The sequence below is a fragment of the Lucilia sericata genome, unplaced genomic scaffold (genome assembly GCF_015586225.1).
Source record: "Lucilia sericata isolate MDLA Ls3-8-SP2 unplaced genomic scaffold, ASM1558622v1 Contig002733F_arrow, whole genome shotgun sequence".
NCBI classification, from domain to species: domain Eukaryota; kingdom Metazoa; phylum Arthropoda; class Insecta; order Diptera; family Calliphoridae; genus Lucilia; species Lucilia sericata.
In genome coordinates this window covers 2,897-23,575 of record NW_023996453.1, presented here as the reverse complement: position 1 = coordinate 23,575, position 20,679 = coordinate 2,897, and the positions used below count along the sequence as shown (strand labels likewise).

Below are 20,679 nucleotides of genomic sequence, written 5' to 3'. Positions count from 1 at the left end.
TTTTTTATATGCATATAAATAAGATTTTATAAAATGTTTTTTATTTTCATATTTATACAAAAACTATTTCAACAGTTTCAGATTCTATTTGTACTCTTAGCAAAAACTTATTAACTATTATTTTAAATAAACTAAACTGAGAGATAAACTTAAAACTATATATAAATAATTTAGTTGCTATAATAATATTATCAAAACTAACTATTTACAACTTCATAAATTTGCTGCGTTTCAAGGCCACATAGGTCAATAGCAAAAAACCCATCGAACCCCAAATGGAACTATTTTGATTAGTACCATCGCCAATAATTTCACGTATCCATTTCGCATGATGCGAAACATCTGTGTAAATGGCAGGAGATAAATGACCCGAGGCAAAACTACGTAGACCCACTAATTTGTTGTCAACAAATAAAGGAGAACCAAAATCTTCTTGTAAAGATTCATTGGTATTGACACACAACATGCCGGTGGTGAAAAGAGTTTTGCCATAATACTGCAAACAGGTTTCATCACTTACTTGGGAAGCATTCAGCAACATTAAATGATTTAAATGTAAATCCTGGTATAAAGAAAAGATTATCATTAAAATCTAAATAATTGATTTTAAAAATTAGAAACTTACTTCATGGGTCTTCAACCAAGTGGTCACCTTAAATTGTCCACCATTTTGTTTATCATACCAATTAGTGTTGTATACTTTGGCTTGAGGCAAAGTAATCGCTTGTACATATTCATTCATAACGGGTATATCACGTTCCAACATTAAAATGGCCACATTATCACGTAGTCTTAGGGTGTCAAAAGTTTTGGGTTGATAACTGTGAGTCACACTATAGATAAGTGTTTGTTCTTGCAGTTGGTAACGACTGAGAGAAGCCAAGACTACTTTTAATTCAGATGGATGATAAGGTTTATTTGATTATAACTGTTAAGCGGAAAATATATGCAATTAATTAAATATTATCTTTATGATTTTTAGTTGTTCTTACTTGTAAACACATTGAGCTGTGGTTAAGACCACCGAGGGACCTATTACAACTCCTGAACATATATGGCCATCACCAAAATTTTTATCATGATCTTTCAAACGTATGGAGGCATGATGTTGGGCATTATTGAAAGAGGCCTCTGTTGTATTAACATTGGAACTATAGTATAAAACACGTTGCTCATAGGAGTTATTTTGGGTGACACCTGAAATAAATTGAAAAAAGATTTCTTAGAATGACTTCTATATCTGTTGGTTTGTTTAAGTCCAAAAAAATTCTATAGATTTAACCCTATTGGGCTTAACTTATAACGTTAAAATTTCTCTATTCGATTACTCTCTTTTCTTTAACACCATCACTAATATTTAAATTCCAAAGAAACTCAAAAATCTTATCATTTCTCGTGCTGGAAAGGAAATTTTATTAATACTTTGTTTTCATTTCTTTCAATTTATTTTTACCTACCACAATACTTAAGTTTGGGAAAAATATTTTAAACTGATAACACAGACCCCCTGCAGCTTGGTAACCGTTATTTTTATTTATCATTTATTAAAATTTTTTTAATAAACAAAAATCATACGATGTTCTTAATGGAAAAGAAACCAAAATATGTTATATATTTGGTTTTAATTAAACTCTAAATTCTTATTGTGATTATTCGCAAAGATAAAATTAATTTTTATACCCTACACCACTATAGTGGGGAGGGTATTATACGTTTGTGCTGATGTTTGTAACACACAAAAATATTGGTCCTACACCCACCTTTAAGTATACCGATCGACTCAGAATCACATTTTAAGTCGATTAAGACATGTCCGTCCGTCCGTCTGTCCGGCTGGCTGGCTGTCCATGTAAACCTTGTGCGCAAGTTACAGGCCGCAATTTTCAAGATAATTTGATGAAATTTGGACCAAGCATGTTTTTTGGCACAAGGACGAAGCCTATTGAAAATGATTGAAATCGGTCCATTATTTCACCTAGCCCCCATACAACCGTACCTCCCGATTTGGGCTTTTTATGCCATAATTACGTCAAATATACTATTATCTCTATAAAAATTGGCACAAATAAGTTTTATATAAGTATAAATGACACTGCAGATTTTCGTAATGATCGGCCCTTATTTGACCCTAGCCCCCATACAAACCCCCCTTCAAAAAATATCTTAAACGTCTAAAATTGACTTGTAACCATTTGTATCGCAATGAAACTCAACATAATTAACTATTATTTAAAAATATATCCTTTTCCCAAATTTAATGAGGATCGGCCCATGTTTGACCTATACTCCTATATAAAGCCTCATTTAGAAAATTTGTTTTTTATCAATAAATTACTTAAATACTTTGGAATTAACGTAAAATTCAACATAAAAGTTTCTTTGTGAAAATAAAAATTTTAAAAAACCATGAGTAGTAGGGTATTATATGGTCGGCAATGCCCCGTCTATACTTTCCTACTTGTTTAATTCTAAATTTTTTATGGTTTTTTAATAAATTGTTAATATAAAACACTACCTTGACAATGATTTCAAATTATTGGTTACTAACTAGAAAACTGCATTAGCAATGGAAATTTATAATATCTTTTAATTATAATAATAAAAATAAATTGTAGAGATATCAGGGTATTTTTGGAAAATTTTCTTTAATATTTTTGTTATCAATTATTGTTGGAATTTTACTTCATAGAGTTAATATTTTTAAATTTTTGACACGTTTTATAATGAAAATAATAAAGAAAAGTCTTAAAAAATTAAGGTTTACAAGATATCAATCCAAGGAATACGTTTACATTGATTTTATCTATGAAGTTCACGTTTTAAATCAGATACAACTAATACATATAAACATTAAATGATACAGCCGATTTTCATAATGATCAGGCCACATTTCCCCTCAGAAAGTTAATTAAACTTATAACCATTAGTATCACAATGAAATTCAGCATAAATAACTTTTATATAATTTGGGTGCCTTGGTAGGCTAGTTGGTAGTGTGCTAGTCTATCAGTGTGGGGGTTGGATGAATTCGATTCCCATCAGAGACTTTAAACTGCTAAACTACAACGGGCGTATGGTCATCGCCATCCTGCTCCGGAAATTAGGTTAGAATATAATTTGTAATTGTATTGTAATGGACAATAACTTTTATATAAAATTCACCGAATTTAGAATACCGCCAAGAGAATTCTTGAGTCCTAAAAAGTGATCATTGTTATTGGTAAAAGAAACGATGTTTAACAAGAATTAGAGGTAAATTGTTATCGAAGTTGGTAAATTGCTCCCGTTTATCATTCCGTTTGTAATTTCTACAATATAATTTTCGGACCCAATAAAGTTTAGGTACATATTCCGGTACTAGCTGAGTCGATTAAGCTTTGGCCGTCTGTCTGTATGTTTGTTGAAATCTATTTTCTAAAAACCCCAAATATCTTCGAGATACAAATCTTCAATAATTCTGTTAGACATACTTTCGAAAAGATCGCTATTTAAAATCAGCCAAATCAGTTCATAAATAATGGAGATATGAGCAAAAATCCGAAACAACCTCTAAAAATTTCATCAAAAAATGTGCATTATTATGCATGTTTTGACAAAAGCAAAACACAACAACAACATACAATAAAAATAAAACTGAGCAAGAATAACACGTTACGCATGAAAATATGTGTTGCTATTGTTGTTTTATTATTGTCAAAATCATAGATGGAAAATTGTGTGTGAGAAACTAAGCAAAGAGGGTAAATAAAAATAATTTTATAATTTGAAAAATTAAATATTCTAATGGAGTGTTTTTTGTAACTCTGGTACCTTTTGGTACTTTTTCATTCTTCAAAAGGTACCTTTTGAATTTCCTATAATATTGAATCTAAAACATGAAATTAAGCATATAGAGAGCGGAGTAAATGAGAACAAATAAGAAGGGACTTTTTGGTGCTTTTTCGTTCTTCAAAAGGTACTTTTTAAATTCTCATATTGAAACTTAAAATAAAACATTCAGATTCCTGAGTGAATGAAAATTTGTAGGAAAGAATTTTTGGTACTTTTCCAATGCAATATTGAACTTAGAAACATACACAGAGGGAAAAAACGGTAGAAAAGTACCGAAATTGTTACAATCCGTCGTCAAAAGTGAGCTTACCACGTTTGTTACCATTTAGACAATGGATGGGTATAAAATTTAAATAACACCCGGTTATCATTTTGACAACCGCCGTTGTAAATTGAACAACGCATCGTTGTCACTGTAACAACGAATTGTTGCCATTTTGATTATGCTTTGTATCATTTCGGCAATGAAACGTCGTGATTTCGACAGTTCATTTCGTTATCATTTCGACAACGCAACTTTCTGTTTGACAACATAGCATTTTCAGTTTGATAACACATCGTTTTCACTCCGAAAATATACCGCATATAAATAAATAAATATTATTAAAATTGAAATGAATTAAAATCACAACAAACACCGAATATAGAACTCTTAATTGATCTTTTTAAAGAAAATCTCAGAAACATGTATATTATATATATAATATATTATTTTAGTAAGATTTTTTTTTTTTTTTTTGAAAAGGTTCAAAGGTCATTCTTTTCGTCAATAGAAGCTTAAAATCATGACAATATTCACGATGGATAAAAATCGTATGAATATTCAGTATAGTTTAAAAAGTTGCTTCAACATCTTCTGATATAATTGGGTCATATCTTTGACCGATACAAATGATCAATGACAATAGCCATCCGGAATTGAACTTTGTCACACAGTGGCTTATCGATTGAATATTAAGGTAATAAAAAAATAGATAAGAACTCGCGTAACGTCGGGAAATGACTCGGCAGAACACCAGTTGCACATTAAAAGGATTAGAGAAGGAGAATTTAAACAATTATCTTAAACTTAAATTGTAATCCTTAAAAGGAATTTCAACAAAAAGAGAAAAAATCGTTAGACACGAACCGGATACGTCTGAAACTATAAATTTAATGCAGAAAAACTACGTTTTTTTGTTTTTCATTTCGTGATCCTATGCCCCTTTTAAAGGACTTCAAAGTTTTAAAAAGTACTTTTTTCAAAAAATATTTTAAAATTCACTCAAATCACTTGAAAATTTCCAAAAAAAAAAAATATTCATCTAATTTTTTAATTATTTTTTTTTAAATCCTTATTACTTTCCATTACACTTACTTGGTTGCATTTCACTGCATAGAAAAATCACTATAAAGATTTTTGCGATTTTCCTCATATCTTCATTTGAATACATTTTTAATTTATTTTGTTAATTTAATTAATTTTTTATTTTTATAAGGACTTTTTTTAAATGTTTACTACTTAAATTTTCAACAACAAAAAATTATGCCCAAAATTTGCTTTACTTAAACACTCTGCTCAAATTTAAGGTCAACAACTAATTAAACTTGAGGTAAATTTATTATTAAAAGAAACCTTCGATGGATTTGCAAAAAAATTAATACTACAATATTGTTTGTTGTCGTTCGTGTATAAAGTTTGTGTCCGATATTGATAAAGACTAAAAGAAATTTAAAATAAAAAAAATATTTTTAAATGTTAGAATGTTATCAGCAAAAATACTATAAACTCTTATAATAAGTAATAATAGACTTTTGAAGACGACTACATACATATAAATATTTTCTTCCATTCAAATTTACTTTCAGACCTTACCGTAATACGAACTGGGACTTTTTATGCAAAGTTTAACAAAACCCTTACCATCATACATTTGATTATTTAAAACCGATAGATATTATTTACTTTTATATATCGATTTTATTATTTTTTTATAACAACTTAGCCAACTGTTTCTAATGCTTGTTTTACTTCAAGTAGCTCCTTTTTGTATTGTTGTTAGAAAATTTTATAATTCTTTTATAATTTTATACTGATAATTACTTTGTTTACCTTTTCATTTATGCTTTGTTTTCTTAAATACACTTTTAAACATATTTATTAAAATATATTCTTTGTTGTTATTTTCAGAAGCGTGCCTCATCGCTAAAAAGGTAAATAAACCAAAATCATTTATATTTTATTCAAATTGCACTTTGTATGTTTTGAGTCTAGTTTTTTTTTTTTTTTTTTTTTTGTTATAAAAAATTAGGTTAAAGAATAAAATAATATATTTTTTTTTTTTTTTAGACTTCAAAGCCTATTTACTCAGCCTATGCGTAATATTTTAATCTGAATAGACGATAACTGAAATCTTGTTTAAATTTTACGAATGTTAAGGGCACGAGCGGTAGTGCTAATTGATTTGACACGTGGAATAGATAAGATAGACGTATTATATAACAATGGATAGGAAATTGTATTTACTGTATAAAAATACTAATGCGGCTCAGCCTTCGTTGCAAGCCCTTGATGAGACATGTGGACTTTTCAAGCAAAGAACTATGTATATACACTCAGACAAAAATGTGTACAACGACGCCATCTAACAGATCATTTTATAACTTACCGGGAACACTTCTCAAGATCCCTTGAATATAGATAGATTGATTAATGGATAGATAGATAGATAGATAGATAGATAGATAGATAGATAGATAGATAGATAGATAGATAGATAGATAGATAGATAGATAGATAGATAGATAGATAGATAGATAGATAGATAGATAGATAGATAGATAGATAGATAGATAGATAGATAGATAGATAGATAGATAGATAGATAGATAGATAGATAGATAGATAGATAGATAGATAGATAGATAGATAGATAGATAGATAGATAGATAGATAGATAGATAGATAGATAGAGATAGATAGATAGATAGATAGATAGATAGATAGATAGATAGATAGATAGATAGATAGATAGATAGATAGATAGATAGATAGATAGATAGATAGATTGATAGATAGATAGATAGATAGATAAATAGATAGATAGATAGAGAGATAGATAGATAGATAGATAGATAGATAGATAGATAGATAGATAGATAGATAGATAGATAGATAGATAGATAAATAGATATATAGATAGATAGATAGATAGATAGATAGATAGATAGATAGATAGATAGATAGATAGATAGATAGATAGATAGATAGATAGATAGATAGATAGATAGATAGATAGATATATAGATATATAGATAGATAGATAGATAGATAGATAGATAGATAGATAGATAGATAGATAGATAGATAGATAGATAGATAGAGAGATAGATAGATAGATAGATAGATAGATAGATAGATAGATAGATAGATAGATAGATAGATAGATAGATAGATAGATAGATAGATAGATAGATAGATAGATAGATAGATAGATAGATAGATAGATAGATAGATAGATAGATAGATAGATAGATAGATAGATAGATAGATAGATAGATAGATAGATAGATAGATAGATAGATAGATAGATAGATAGATAGATAGATAGATAGATAGATAAATAGATAGATAGATAGATAGATAGATAGATAGATAGATAGATAGATAGATAGATAGATAGATAGATAGATAGATAGAAATAATTGAAAATGTTTAATGGAACTAATCGGCAAACTGTAGAAATCCTACAATATATCAGCCATTAAAATGTCTGACAAGTTTTATTTTATTGTTTTATTAGATTTTTATAATTTTTCTATATTTCAGTTATCAAATATTTACTTCCATTGATCACGACTGCAATAAACTTTATTATTTAAATTCTTTTATAATTTTATGATCACTGCAAGTCGAACACTTCAATTGTCTATACGTCTGCAATTCACATTTTACAATAGAAAATACCCGATTAGAAAACTAGATGTGGACTTTATGATTACAATGATCTAAGGTTTCAGATTTCCTGTTACACTTTATAACAAACTCTTTTTAATAATTACACAGGCCAACGATGAAAAAAATAACTAACGTAATTGTGAGTTTTAATCTTCATTATATAGCGTATTCGATGTCATTTTGCGAGAAAAGTGATAGAGGTGATAGAGAAATACAGATATCAAATTCGGTTTCAGCAGATTAAAAATGCATTAAAATCAATAAAATTGATTTCAAAAGCTTTTATAAACCTTAATTTTGTTGGTCTGTGTAATTATTGGGGGGTATTGGTATTATAACAGAAGTTTGTATTAGTAGCTTTCTGAATTGTATTCAAGGTACTTAAGTAAATTCCTGTTATTAAATCTATAACTATAGCAATCAAAATTATTATAATCTCCTATGGAATTTTTTATACAATAAAATTTATTATCTCATAACAAAATTTTCTAAATTTAGCTAAAACTACTTAAAAATATTTTAAATTTAAAGTAATGAATGAAAATGCGTACAAATACAAATCAATCTATTTACGTCGTTGAATGTTTATATTTGGGCTTTCCAAGATAAGAAATATGTAGGTATATACATATATCAAAAGAACACCTCGGTCTACTATGCTAAGGTTTGTTCGGGTTTTATGTGTTGGTTGCTTTCTTTAAAACCCAATGTTCCGGATTTCATTAAATACTCAATATTTATTATATCTAAATTTTGGCTTTTGTCGAAATCTCGATTTTTTTAACTATAATGAAGCATTAACATCCAGATATGTTTCTAACATTTTTGTCGAAATCTAGTTGTTTTTAAAATATTCCACCAAATCCGTATTTTTCATTAAATTTCATAAAATTTGTTATATATTTCAACAAAATCGCTATAAACAAATTATTTTTAAAAGTCTAGATTGAATCAACGCACCCAAAATATTTGTCCAAAATATGGATTTCCCTTTAAAATGAAAATGTTTTTTGAATTTCAAAGTTTCATTCAGTCCAATTTGACACTTCACCTATTTCACCGAAACATGAATTCTCATTCAACATCTATATTTCCCGAATTTCTTTCAAATCTCGATTTTCTGAATTGTTCAGCCAAATTCGTATTTTTCCATTTCAATATTTCTACAAAATCTCAATGTTTTTCAAAAATCTGTCTTAATTTTTCACCAGAACTTCGACATTTCACCAAAATCTCGCTTTTTTTACTAAAATTTTTCTCGATTTTTCACTAAAATTTAAAAATGTTTTCACCAGAATCTCGTAATTTCAATAGGTATTTATATAAAAATCTATGATATTAACCGAATTTCAATATTTTTTTAATTTGAGAATATTGTCTAAAAAGCCGTTGAATATTTAGCTGTTTTGATTATATTCTTCAATTTTCAAAAATATTAATGTGAATTGTATAATATTTATAAAAATCGATTGGATATTGTTGGGGTTTAAAAAACTTGAATTTAAAACATTTTGAAATTTGAATTCCTTAATTTTTAAATTAATTTGAGCAAACGATCTGTCCGTACCACTGTCATTACTGTTTAAATTAAGCTTTAATCCGAAAAGCTTTTTGTTAAGCTTTTTTTAACGGAAAATTAAGAAAATAAAGTTTATTTACTGCAAACGTAACGTGGGCCGATTAGAGAATGTGACTGTACCCAGCAAAAACTTACATTGAAAAGTAAAGGGTTAAAATGCTGAAATTTACTTACACAATAGCATTTAAAGTTATTATTTTAACACAGGGATGACATTGGAGGCAAGTACTTACCACGGTCGCTTACAAATAGGGAGTAAAGTAAGTACATAGTTTTGTTTCTAAGAAAAAAATATCTACGAGGATAAGTCCACTGCGTCTACTATTAGTTTTCACAAAAACTATTTTTTTCGTTTGTGTTAAAAACAAATTTCGAAAACAATATGTCATCACTGACAAGTAAGTACTTACATAATGTATTATTTATAAGTCATTACTAGATTCCTATGTAATGCATACGGTATGTAGTAGTCATTGAAAAGTATGTTGTTGAGAAAGTACAAGTCATTACCATGTTTATACTGGGTATATAAAAGTATAAGACAGAAATGACAAATTATGAATTCTCCTAGTTCCAAACATATTACTTTTCTTCTCGTCGGATTATACTCAGGCTACATTTTTGGTAAATTTGTAGTTATTTTTTTAAAAATAAAATTTGGTATCAACTTCCAAGTTTTTTTTCTTAAATGGTAAACAATCAATGTAGTAATCAGACTTGATTATTCCATTTAAAAAATAGCAATTTTTGGGTGAATTTAACATTTTCGTCTTATAGGAAAGAAATGAATATATTCACTAATTTTTATTACTACTTATTTATTTATTTACTCATTTCATTTCACTATAAACAAAATTAAATACCAACATTAAACTAACTAAAAATACTGAACAACTTAAACCCGAAACACCATTGCTACCAGGAGCAAATTTTGGCAAAGTACCATTATTAAAAGCTGTTTCATTTAATATCCAATTTTTAAAAAAAGCTACATCCGTATAAACACCAGGATTTCTAGGTTGAGCACAACCTTGACCCCATGAAATAACACCAGCTTGACGACCCAAACATACCAAAGGACCACCAGAATCACCTTGACAAGCATCTTTTTCACCTTGCAAATAACCGGCACAAATCATACCGTCATGTATCGCCGAACCATATTCGGTTTTTTTACGACAATCATTTACATCTATAATGGGCAAATCCACAGTTCTGAGGAAGTCGGGAGGATAACCCTATTATAAAATATATTAGATAAGGATATATAATGTTCTATGTAGAAAAACTTACATCTTCGGTATTACCCCAACCGGTAGCCTGACATATGGTATTATTAGCCAAAGGTGCATCATTGAGTATTATTGGCCTAATGGTGGGATGTCTAGCAGGTACTGTACCATTTAACATTATTAGGACTATATCATCGTCAAAGGTGCTTAAATTAAATTGTGGGACTTTTTTTACTATTTTTATTATATCAAATACTAGGGTATTGTTGTTGTATTCAAAACGATCAAGATTTCCCATGACCACAATGAAATCTTCGTCTGGTAAAAATGTACCATCAGGTTCAGCCATATTGTAACTAAAAGAGAGCGGAAATGAAAAATAATATTATAAGTAAATATTTATGTAAACTTGTTTTAAATTATCTTATCAAAATGTTTTAAGTATTAACTTTTTCAGGAAGACATTTCCCTACTTAAGTGTGTGTTGAAAATTTACTTAAGTTTCCAAATAACTATAAAACATATTTCGAATACTTTTCTAAAACTGTCACCTTTCCGAACAATATAACTTTACGATTTGAACAAAAAAATTATCTTCAATTCAACGGAAAATTTATGTTTTAATATAGACCCAGAATAAGATGAAACTTCCAAAAAAAAATTTTAAAATTTCGAATTTTTAGAACTACAAAATTTTAGCAAAATCTCAAGGTTTTAGTGGAATTTGCATTTTCAACCTTGATGTCTCATAAAACCCATTTTTTCATAAAAGTCTAGATCGATCTTTCACTAAAAACAAATTTTCATCTAAAAATGGGACTTTCACCAAAAATCTAGATTTTTAAATGGCAGTAACATAGTTGAATCCCAACCGATTTTAAGTTTCTGAACGGATTTAGAAGCTGAGGCCTTTATAATGCGGTTCCTATATAAAATACTTTGAAAAAACTTTAAAAACTGTGCAAAGCTAAAATCAAAAACATATATGCCATTTCTACGATATTACTTTCCGACCCTTTAAATTATATATTGTTATTCTGGATCCTTTTGGAGTCTATATGTCTGTTCTTCTGCAGTTTTGTTGAAATCAATTTTCTGAAAACCCCAAATATCTTCTGGATCCAAATATTAAATAATTCTGTTAGACATGCTTCCGAGAAGATAGATATTTAAAATCAGCAAAATCGCTCCATAAATAATGGAGATATGAGCACAAATCAGAGAAAACCTCTGAAATTTTAATAAAAAATTTAAAATCGTGGTACCAAGAACTCTTTCTTGGTACTTTTTCCTTCTTTAACAGGTATTATATTAAGAATCTATAAGAGAGAACTTTTTGCTACTTTTTCTTTCTTCTTTTTTATTATTTAACATGTAAGAAAGTATAGTCGGGCGTGGCCGACCATATGATACCCTACACCAGTTATGAATATTAAATGTGATTTATTTTTCATAATAAAGCATTTATCATCAATATTCCCTTGTTCCGATACATTTAAGCAATTTATGGATGAAAAACTTATTTTCTGAAAGAGGCTTTATATGGGGGCTAGGGGCAAATATGGACCAAGCCCGATAAAATTTTGTGAATATATTTATATTTATATAATATTTTATTGTGCTGAATTTCATCGCGATATTTGTGTTTATAAGTTAATTTCGGACATTCAAGTAATTTTCTGAAGGGGACTTTGTATGGGAGCTAGGGTCAAATTGGGCCCGATCTTTATCAAATTGGGCCCGATCTTTATCAAATTTGGCAGGGTCATCAGGACTTCTATAAAACTTAGTTATGCCGTATGGGGCTAGGTGAAATAATGGACCGATTTTAACCATTTTCAATAGGCTTCGTCCTTGGGTCAAATAAAACGTGCATGCCAAATTTCATCCAATTATCTTGAAAATTGCGACCTGTACCTTGCGCACAAGGTTTACATGGACAGCCAGCCAGCCAGACGGACGGACGGACGGACATAGCTTAATCGACTCAGAAGCCGATTGGTATACTTTAAGGTGGGTCTAGGACGAATATTTTTGTATGTTACAAACATCAGCACAAATCCAATATACCCTCCCCAATAAAGTGGTGTAGGGTATAAAAATAACATTCAGAGCCGTGAGAGCGTGAAAATCTGTAGGAAAGGATTTTTGTACTTTTCGTTCTTTAAGAGAAAATGTTTCTACAATATTGATCATATAGGAGTCTAATGTATTGAAACTCAAGAATAATTATTTTTGATACTTTTTCGTTCTTTAACTGGTACTATTTGAAAATTTTATAATATTGAACCTAAAAACCAAAGTTAACTTTCTGGTACTTTTTGTGGTACTCCAATTCCATGCGCTCTCAGTGGACGCTCTTATTTCGGGTGTGCAACGAAATTTTGAGATCTGATAAGTATTTGCAATTGTAGACACACTAGAACACTAACTACTAACCTACCGTAGGAACACAGAATATCAATTTAGTTTCAATAGAAACTTAGAAATGTTGTGTAAACATTTCAATCCAAATTTAACTAAAAACCTAATTGTCTGCCCCACTTCTTTTCTCTCTAAATTACTTACTTCACAAAACAATGAGCAGCACTTAAGACCACATTTTCGGAAATCAAAGCTCCACCGCATATATGACCAGTACCAAAGAAATAGCCATCATTCAAACGACGTCTAACAGAGACTTGATGCATAGTTGCATTCAAAGTGGCCTCAGTGCCATTGATAATTCTGGGATCTGTGGGTTTAGCAGATTTCAAAAAATCCAAAGGAGAAGTGCCAGCCACTGAAATTTGTTAAAAAAATATATATAAAAATGTATTGAATTTTAAAATAATTATTTAATACTCACATATGCCATTAATTTGCAATAGCAATACAAAACTCAAAACCAAAATCCAAGATAAATTCCATTTAAACATTTTGAAAATGATTTTCTCCTTTAACCGTAGAAATGTGTTATAACAAAATCGTGTTGCTCGGTTAAAGGTTGGCAACTAATAAACGTTAAAAGAGACGAAATATTTTAATCGTCTGAACAAATTAATCAACTGCTATATATAAATAATAATAATATTAAATATAAGTACTTATTTATATTAATATTGTTTTTTATTAAAATGATATTTTGCTTGCCTATCTTTTTTTTTTTTTTTTTTTTTGCTTTCCAAACAATCAAAATAAATTGATATGATATTTTACCCGTTATATTTACTATTACATTTAGTAGGAGAGTCGAATATTTTCAAATTTTAACATCCATAAAATAATCTAATCTCAAGAACGAGTAAGTACTCGTAACAATTTTTAGTTTGTTGTTACTGTGAAAACTCCTTGTCTTGTTTTGTTTTTTATTTATGATAGATTTGTACCTGTACTAGACTTGTTGTAGTTATTTGGTCTAATTGGAATTACCAATATAGGTTTTTACGCTGATTTTTTTTCATTCTTTTTTTTTATATAAATGTTGCCAAAAACGTTCCCTATTTGAAGTGATTTTATTGATAAGAATTTAAAACAAAAATCCCATACTATACAAGATACGGTTTTCATTGGAATTAATTAGGTTTTAATTTATTGTTTTATGGGATTAATTGAAAGTAAGTGGCAATTGTGTTTAAAAATTGTGGAAGAGCAGAACTTTTTCAAAAAATATTGAATTGAAAAGTATGGGAGTGTAAAATTCAGCTTCATAAAATGGATAGATAGATAGATAGATAGATAGATAGATAGATAGATAGGATAGATCATAGATAGATAGATAGATAGATAGATAGATAGATAGATCGATAGATACGATAGCTAGATAGCTAGATAGATAGATAGCTAGATAGCGATCGCAGATAGCTCGCTCGGCCGCTCTCGCTCGCTAGCTCGCTCGATCGCTCGCTCGCTCGCTCGCTCGCTCGCTCGCTCTCGCTCGCTCGCTCGCTCGCTCGCTCGCTCGCTCGCTCGCTCGCTCGCTCGCTCGCTCGCTCGCTCGCTCGCTCGCTCGCTCGCTCGCTCGCTCGCTCGCTCGCTCGCTCGCTCGCTCGCTCGCTCGCTCGCTCGCTCGCTCGCTCGCTCGCTCGCTCGCTCGCTCGCTCGCTCGCTCGCTCGCTCGCTCGCTCGCTCGCTCGCTCGCTCGCTCGCTCGCTCGCTCGCTCCTCGCTCGCTCGCTCGCTCGCTCCGCTCGCTCGCTCGCTCGCTCGCTCGCTCGCTCGCTCGCTCGCTCGCTCGCTCGCTCGCTCGCTCGCTCGCTCGCTCGCTCGCTCGCTCGCTCGCTCGCTCGCTCCTCGCTCGCTCGCTCGCTCGCTCGCTCGCTCGCTCGCTCGCTCGCTCGCTCGCTCGCTCGCTCGCTCGCTCGCTCGCTCGCTCGCTCGCTCGCTCGCTCGCTCGCTCGCTCGCTCGCTCGCTAGCTCGCTCGCTCGCTCCTCGCTCGCTCGCTCGCTCGCTCAGCTCGCTCGCTCGCTCGCTCGCTCGCTAGCTCCTCGCTCGCTCGCTCGCTCGGTCGCTCGGTCGCTCGCTCGCTCGCTCGCTCGCTCCTCGCTCGCTCCTCGCTCGCTCGCTCGCTCGCTCGCTCGCTCGCTCGCTCGCTCGCTCGCTCGCTCGCTCCTCGCTCGCTCGCTCGCTCGCTCGCTCGCTCGCTCGCTCGCTCTCGCTCGCTCGTCGCTCTCTCGCCTCTCGCTCGCTCCTCGCTCGCTCTCTCGCTCGCTCGCTCGCTCGCTCGCTCGCTCGCTCGCTCGCTCGCTCGCTCGCTCGCTCGCTCGCTCGCTCGCTCGCTCGCTCGCTCGCTCGCTCGCTCGCTCGCTCGCTCGCTCGCTCGCTCGCTCGCTCGCTCGCTCGCTCGTCGCTCGCTCTCTCGCTCGCTCGCTCGCTCGCTCGCTCGCTCGCTCGCTCGCTCGCTCGCTCGCTCGCTCGCTCGCTCGCTCCCTCGCTCGCTCGCTCGCCGCTCGCTCGCTCTCTCGCTCGCTCTCCTTGCGTTCCCTGCCCTTGCGTTTGAATTAAAATGAAAAGCATGTCCCATACGGAACTAAGTGACCCAACATTTAAAAACCGATGTCTTTCAAATAAATTTGCACTAATGTTAGTGATATTAGATAGTAGTTCAGATACAAATTTTCAACAAAATCGACCAAGCTCCTTCTGAGTGACAGATATCTTTTGTTACAAAATTAGGCTTAGGTTAAAGAAGAATCACACAAGTACGTATGTATGTAATTCACAGTCAAAACACTAAGATTTTCAAAGAAATAACATTCAAAACAATTAAATCGATAGCGTGATAATGCAACGTATTGACCGCCCACGTTACACCATCCGGCAAGTGTTATTACTACATAACTTTATTTTCTTAATAAAATATGTTGGGCTCATTATGCCCAGTTATTATACCTCTAATTCTAGAAGTTTTTTCAGTGTGCTTTTATCTTTTTCATCGATATCGAGATGAATTATTCCAGAATGTATCCGATTCGATTTCAAACTTATAACTTATATTCCTATAAAAGGCCAGGATAGACATTCGCACATGATGTGTTCAAGTCCATATCTGCTCCGGCTCGATATTATGACCTTGTACCCAGCACAGATTCTACGCTTATTTTTCATTAAGAACCTGTAACTCTCTTCGATAACGGTTGACTACCTTAGATCCAATAATTCTATTAGATAGGGCCTTCATAGCATCTTGGTTCAGAAGATAAACATATTTTCTGAAATCAAAAATAACCGATTTTGAATTGAAAAAGAATTCAAAATAGTGCAAATGCTAAATGCTAAAAGAGTTCTTGTCCGATCGAAAGACATCGGTTTCAGAAGTTGTGTATGTCAAGTGACACAACAAAATCCCCCATATGGATATATTCTTAATTTTAATTTTAAAATGTTTTGGAACCATCCCATCCTTCAACCACTAAAGGATTGCACCATGACTATATTGTTAACAATTTTCCAACCAGGTTATTGCGCAAAAAACGTGCAATAACCTCTTTAAATTATTTAATTTTAATTAAAAAAGAAAAATTTCGCATGAATTGCTAAATTCGTCATCATTATCTTATCAATAGAAAATAAATTTTCATTTATATTTAACTATTGAATAATGTAAAGTACTTATAACAAAAATATCCAATATCAAGACATAAAAAATGCATCTAAAGATTGCAATAAATCAGTTTAAAATCAGAATATGACTGATTGTCAATCATTTAGTTTAAATCGAGAAAATATGAACTTAATTAAATTAAATTTATTATTTTTAAGTTATCTATTACAAGGTCTTGAAATTAAAGCCGACTTAGAGTCACGCGTTATAAATGGTCAAGAAGTAAAATGGAATAGTACACGCTATCAAGTGTCCGTACGTTTAGAGCTAATTGATCGTTATTTTTTCGGTATTGGTCATTTGTGTGGTGGCAGTATTATTGGACGTAATACTATACTAACCTCAGCTCATTGTATATGGAAGTGAGTGGGCCCTTTAACAAATTTTTTTTAATATTGTGTTAAACGTTTTTTTAATGATTAGTGCCGCCAACAATAGTTTCTATCCTGCTAGTACATTTTCCGTGGTAATGGGAAATTTGGATAAAACTTTAAATAATGAAAACTCACTTAAGTTTAGTGTTACGAAAATAATAACTGGTACAAATTACAATTATGATACTTTTCAAGATGATTTGGCTATAATGTTTCTAGAGAAATCGATACCGAAAAATTATACACGAGCAGAAGTCATTAAATTAAATGATAATATGAACTTGACATATAATAAAAACTGTATTGTAACCGGTTGGGGTTTAACGGAGAAAGTAAGTTTCTAAAATAATTACTATATAATTTAAATCAGTTCATATTTTTAGTCCTCCGTTAATATTAACTTCATCTTTTTCCCTAGAACACATACCCGAAAAATCTTATGTTTGTTGAAGTTCCCCTGGTTAATAGAGAAACCTGTACGATAAATTATGGTACCGAGAACCTACTGGATGGCATGTTATGTGCCGGTTATATGAAGGGTGAAATTGATGCTTGTTCTGGTGACTCGGGTGGTCCTTTAGTTTGTGATAATAAACTTGTGGGTATTGTGTCATTTGGCTTGGGATGTGCTATACCCGGTTATCCAGGTGTTTACACTAATGTGGCCTATTATTACGATTGGATACGTAAACAAGCCGGTTTGTCGCGAAATAGTAACAAGTTGATTATGGATTTAGTAGCTATGGATAATACAACCATCACTGGAAATTCTACGAATAAATTTTGTGGCAATATTTTTATAATTATTTGCTTGATTTTTATTAACTTTATTAAAAATAAATTGTTATGTTAAAATTTCCTTAAAAATTTAGGGAACGATCAAAACGGGCCTGGGGATTTACATTGAAAGCACAGAAATCACTACTGTAGCTTCCATAAAGAGATCTCTGTTATAATAGGGATTGGAATAAATATGGCGCCAAGAAAGATGAACATAGTTTCCAATAGCCAGCGCGATCATAGTTGATAATAAGGTAAAATTTAAAACCATTTTGGTTTTAAAATCCATAAGCAATAAAATGAATGCAAAACCGTTTGAGGCAACTAGGGCTGAATTGAAAACATGGACGAGCGGATCCTTTACGACTACAAAGATATTGGGCAATACGAATGGATTGAGACGAATGTAGAGCGTACGAAGTGGAAAGTGATACGTCTATTTATGTCTAAATGAATTTCCTCTAGAAGTCTGAGTGGAACATTTTAAGAAACTACGTCCAGGAAACTGAGTTTTCGAATATCGGACGATAATACTTTCATAGATTACTAAATATGTTTTTTTTCCATAAATATTTTCCATGCAAATGAACGCAGCCCATGCTCTATAGTGGCCTAGATGTATTTCTTCGGATCTACCAACCTAAATTAGCCTAAAAACCGACCGATCTTGGGATTTAGTATCATAATTTACATGACCGATAGAAACATGATTTACGGACCGATCTTGGGATTTAGTATCATGATTTACATGAGGTTTTAATTTTTAATTAATTTTCGGAATAAGGCAATATGTAGTAAAATCTAGGTCCTATAACGGACCGAATTTGGAAAAGGTGATTGTTAAAAAAATTATAATATCGAATTTGATCGCAATATCGAAATTAATTCGAAACTTATAATTTCTTAGAAAATCTTTGGTACTCAATCAATATAGATCAACAATAGATTTAATTTTTGAATGTTTGTTTTATGGGTGTAGAGTTATTTATAGACCGATCTTCTTTAAGCTATCAGAGCTTATGTCCAATGTCATCGTCATAATATTAACTAAACTAAAGACATTATACGGAGCCTAAGCTCAAGATCGTTTAAAACTAAAAACATATTGTTCTGAAATTTCTGATAACCATGTATCATGATTTACATGAGGTTTTAATTTTTAATTAATTTTCGGAATAAGGCAATATGTAGTAAAATCTAGGTCCTATAACGGACCGAATTTGGAAAAGGTGATTGTTAAAAAAATTATAATATCGAATTTGATCGCAATATCGAAATTAATTCGAAACTTATAATTTCTTAGAAAATCTTTGGTACTCAATCAATATAGATCAACAATAGATTTAATTTTTGAATGTTTGTTTTATGGGTGTAGAGTTATTTATAGACCGATCTTCTTTAAGCTATCAGAGCTTATGTCCAATGTCATCGTCATAATATTAACTAAACTAAAGACATTATACGGAGCCTAAGCTCAAGATCGTTTAAAACTAAAAACATATTGTTCTGAAATTTCTGATAACCATAATAAAAAAAATAAAATTCTTAATGCATAATCAAACTAATTTATTATAGAAAATATAATAAACTAACAATTACAAAAATATTAAAATAATTAATTAAAACTAAACTTCTAGCGCTATTGCTATAGAGAGTATAATTTAAAGTCTTATTTTGTACGACAATCCAATCATAAAACGCACTAACATTTGTATAAACTCCCGGTTTATCGGCTAAGGCACAGCCCTCACCCCACGACACTACGCCTGTTAGTAGACCATTGCAAACTAAAGGTCCACCCGAATCACCTTGGCAAGCATCCACGCCACCCATAGACATATAACCGGCACAAATCATAGATAGGGGAATATAACCATAACTGTTGCGACATTGTTCATAGGATATAATGGGTACGATGGCAGCCCAAAGATTTACCGACAGTTGTCCCTTTAAGAAATAAAAATAATAATAGTGTTCAGTGATAATAATATTTAAACTCATATCACTTAATGAATATTTCAATAGGTTTCACTTACATTTCCCATATCACCCCATCCACTAATTTTACACATACTAACAGCTGCTGTTTGTTGCGTATTAAGCTGTATCGCCTTTACGGTGGACCAATTCCAGGGTATATAACCATTTATGAATAACAAAGCTATATCATTGATAAAAGTTGTGGCATTATATCTATAATGTGAGATAATTTGTTGAACATTATATTGTAATTGCTGAGGGTCGGGCAGTAGACGATTAGCATTTCCCATTACCACTGTAAAATCATTGGCAACATATCTGTATTTAAAAAATGAATTATTAATAGTAATTATTTGTATTTTTCTTGGACATACTTATGTACACAGTGAGCTGCTGTTAAAATCAATCGCTGTCCAATTACGGATCCACCACAAATATGACCTTGACCAAAACCTCGGGATTTTTCTCTTGCTTTAACTCTTAGGGATACTTGATAACTGGCTTCGTAAATGCTAATTGGATAACCTCCTACGATTTTACTTTCTTTAGCGGGTTCAGCATCTGAAAAAGTTGCAAAATAGATTTTAATTTGGAACAAGTTTAGGAAAAATAAACACACTGTTTAATTCGTCTACTGCGAATCTTATATATCCCATATTTTATGTATATTTTTGGATTTTGGATATTTTTCTAGATTATGCCAGTCTTATGTACGAACATTTGTAAGATTTCCATTAATTGTGGACTAGAGGTGTATTCGGCTCACCAATGTACCTACTGTTATCAGGTCCCAACGGAAACTGTTGCCCGTGGACTGCATCTTTCTGTAGTTCCGAATTATATTTCGGAAATTTATACATCTATCTATCTATCTATCTATCTAT

At 32.0% G+C, this 20,679-nt stretch overlaps 2 protein-coding genes and 1 pseudogene across 2 annotated transcripts; 1 reads left to right on the top strand and 2 right to left on the bottom strand.

The window, feature by feature from the left end:
- LOC119614260 lies at positions 1-5,432 on the bottom strand (annotated as a pseudogene).
- A 4,701-nt stretch (positions 5,433-10,133) lies between these two features.
- On the bottom strand, positions 10,134-20,371 carry LOC119614257 (transmembrane protease serine 9-like). Its single transcript, XM_037970396.1, has 7 exons — positions 20,170-20,371; positions 19,852-20,113; positions 19,400-19,762; positions 13,428-13,572; positions 13,148-13,361; positions 10,641-10,935; positions 10,134-10,585 (listed from the first exon to the last, which is right to left on the bottom strand). Exons 2-7 carry the CDS (start codon positions 20,083-20,085, stop codon positions 10,178-10,180), a joined length of 1,659 nt encoding a protein of 552 aa, XP_037826324.1. The 5' UTR covers positions 20,086-20,113; positions 20,170-20,371; the 3' UTR covers positions 10,134-10,177.
- LOC119614259 (trypsin-1-like) lies at positions 16,750-17,920 on the top strand. The gene is made up of 3 exons (XM_037970398.1): positions 16,750-17,023; positions 17,085-17,367; positions 17,454-17,920. Exons 1-3 carry the CDS (start codon positions 16,785-16,787, stop codon positions 17,886-17,888), a joined length of 957 nt encoding a protein of 318 aa, XP_037826326.1. The 5' UTR covers positions 16,750-16,784; the 3' UTR covers positions 17,889-17,920.
- Positions 20,372-20,679: the final 308 nt, after the last annotated feature.

Excerpts from the sequence above, each read along its gene's own strand:
- LOC119614257 (XM_037970396.1), bottom strand. The coding sequence starts at position 20,085 with ATGGGAAATGCTAATCGTCTACTGCCCGACCCTCAGCAATTACAATAT. Across the intron at positions 13,362-13,427 it reads ATTGCAAATTAATGGCATAT|TGGCTGGCACTTCTCCTTTG; the intron begins GTGAGTATTAAA and ends AACAAATTTCAG. Across the intron at positions 10,586-10,640 it reads GTTGGGGTAATACCGAAGAT|GGTTATCCTCCCGACTTCCT; the intron begins GTAAGTTTTTCT and ends ATTTTATAATAG.
- LOC119614259 (XM_037970398.1), top strand. The coding sequence starts at position 16,785 with ATGAACTTAATTAAATTAAATTTATTATTTTTAAGTTATCTATTACAA. Across the intron at positions 17,024-17,084 it reads TCAGCTCATTGTATATGGAA|TGCCGCCAACAATAGTTTCT; the intron begins GTGAGTGGGCCC and ends TTTAATGATTAG. Across the intron at positions 17,368-17,453 it reads GTTGGGGTTTAACGGAGAAA|AACACATACCCGAAAAATCT; the intron begins GTAAGTTTCTAA and ends CTTTTTCCCTAG.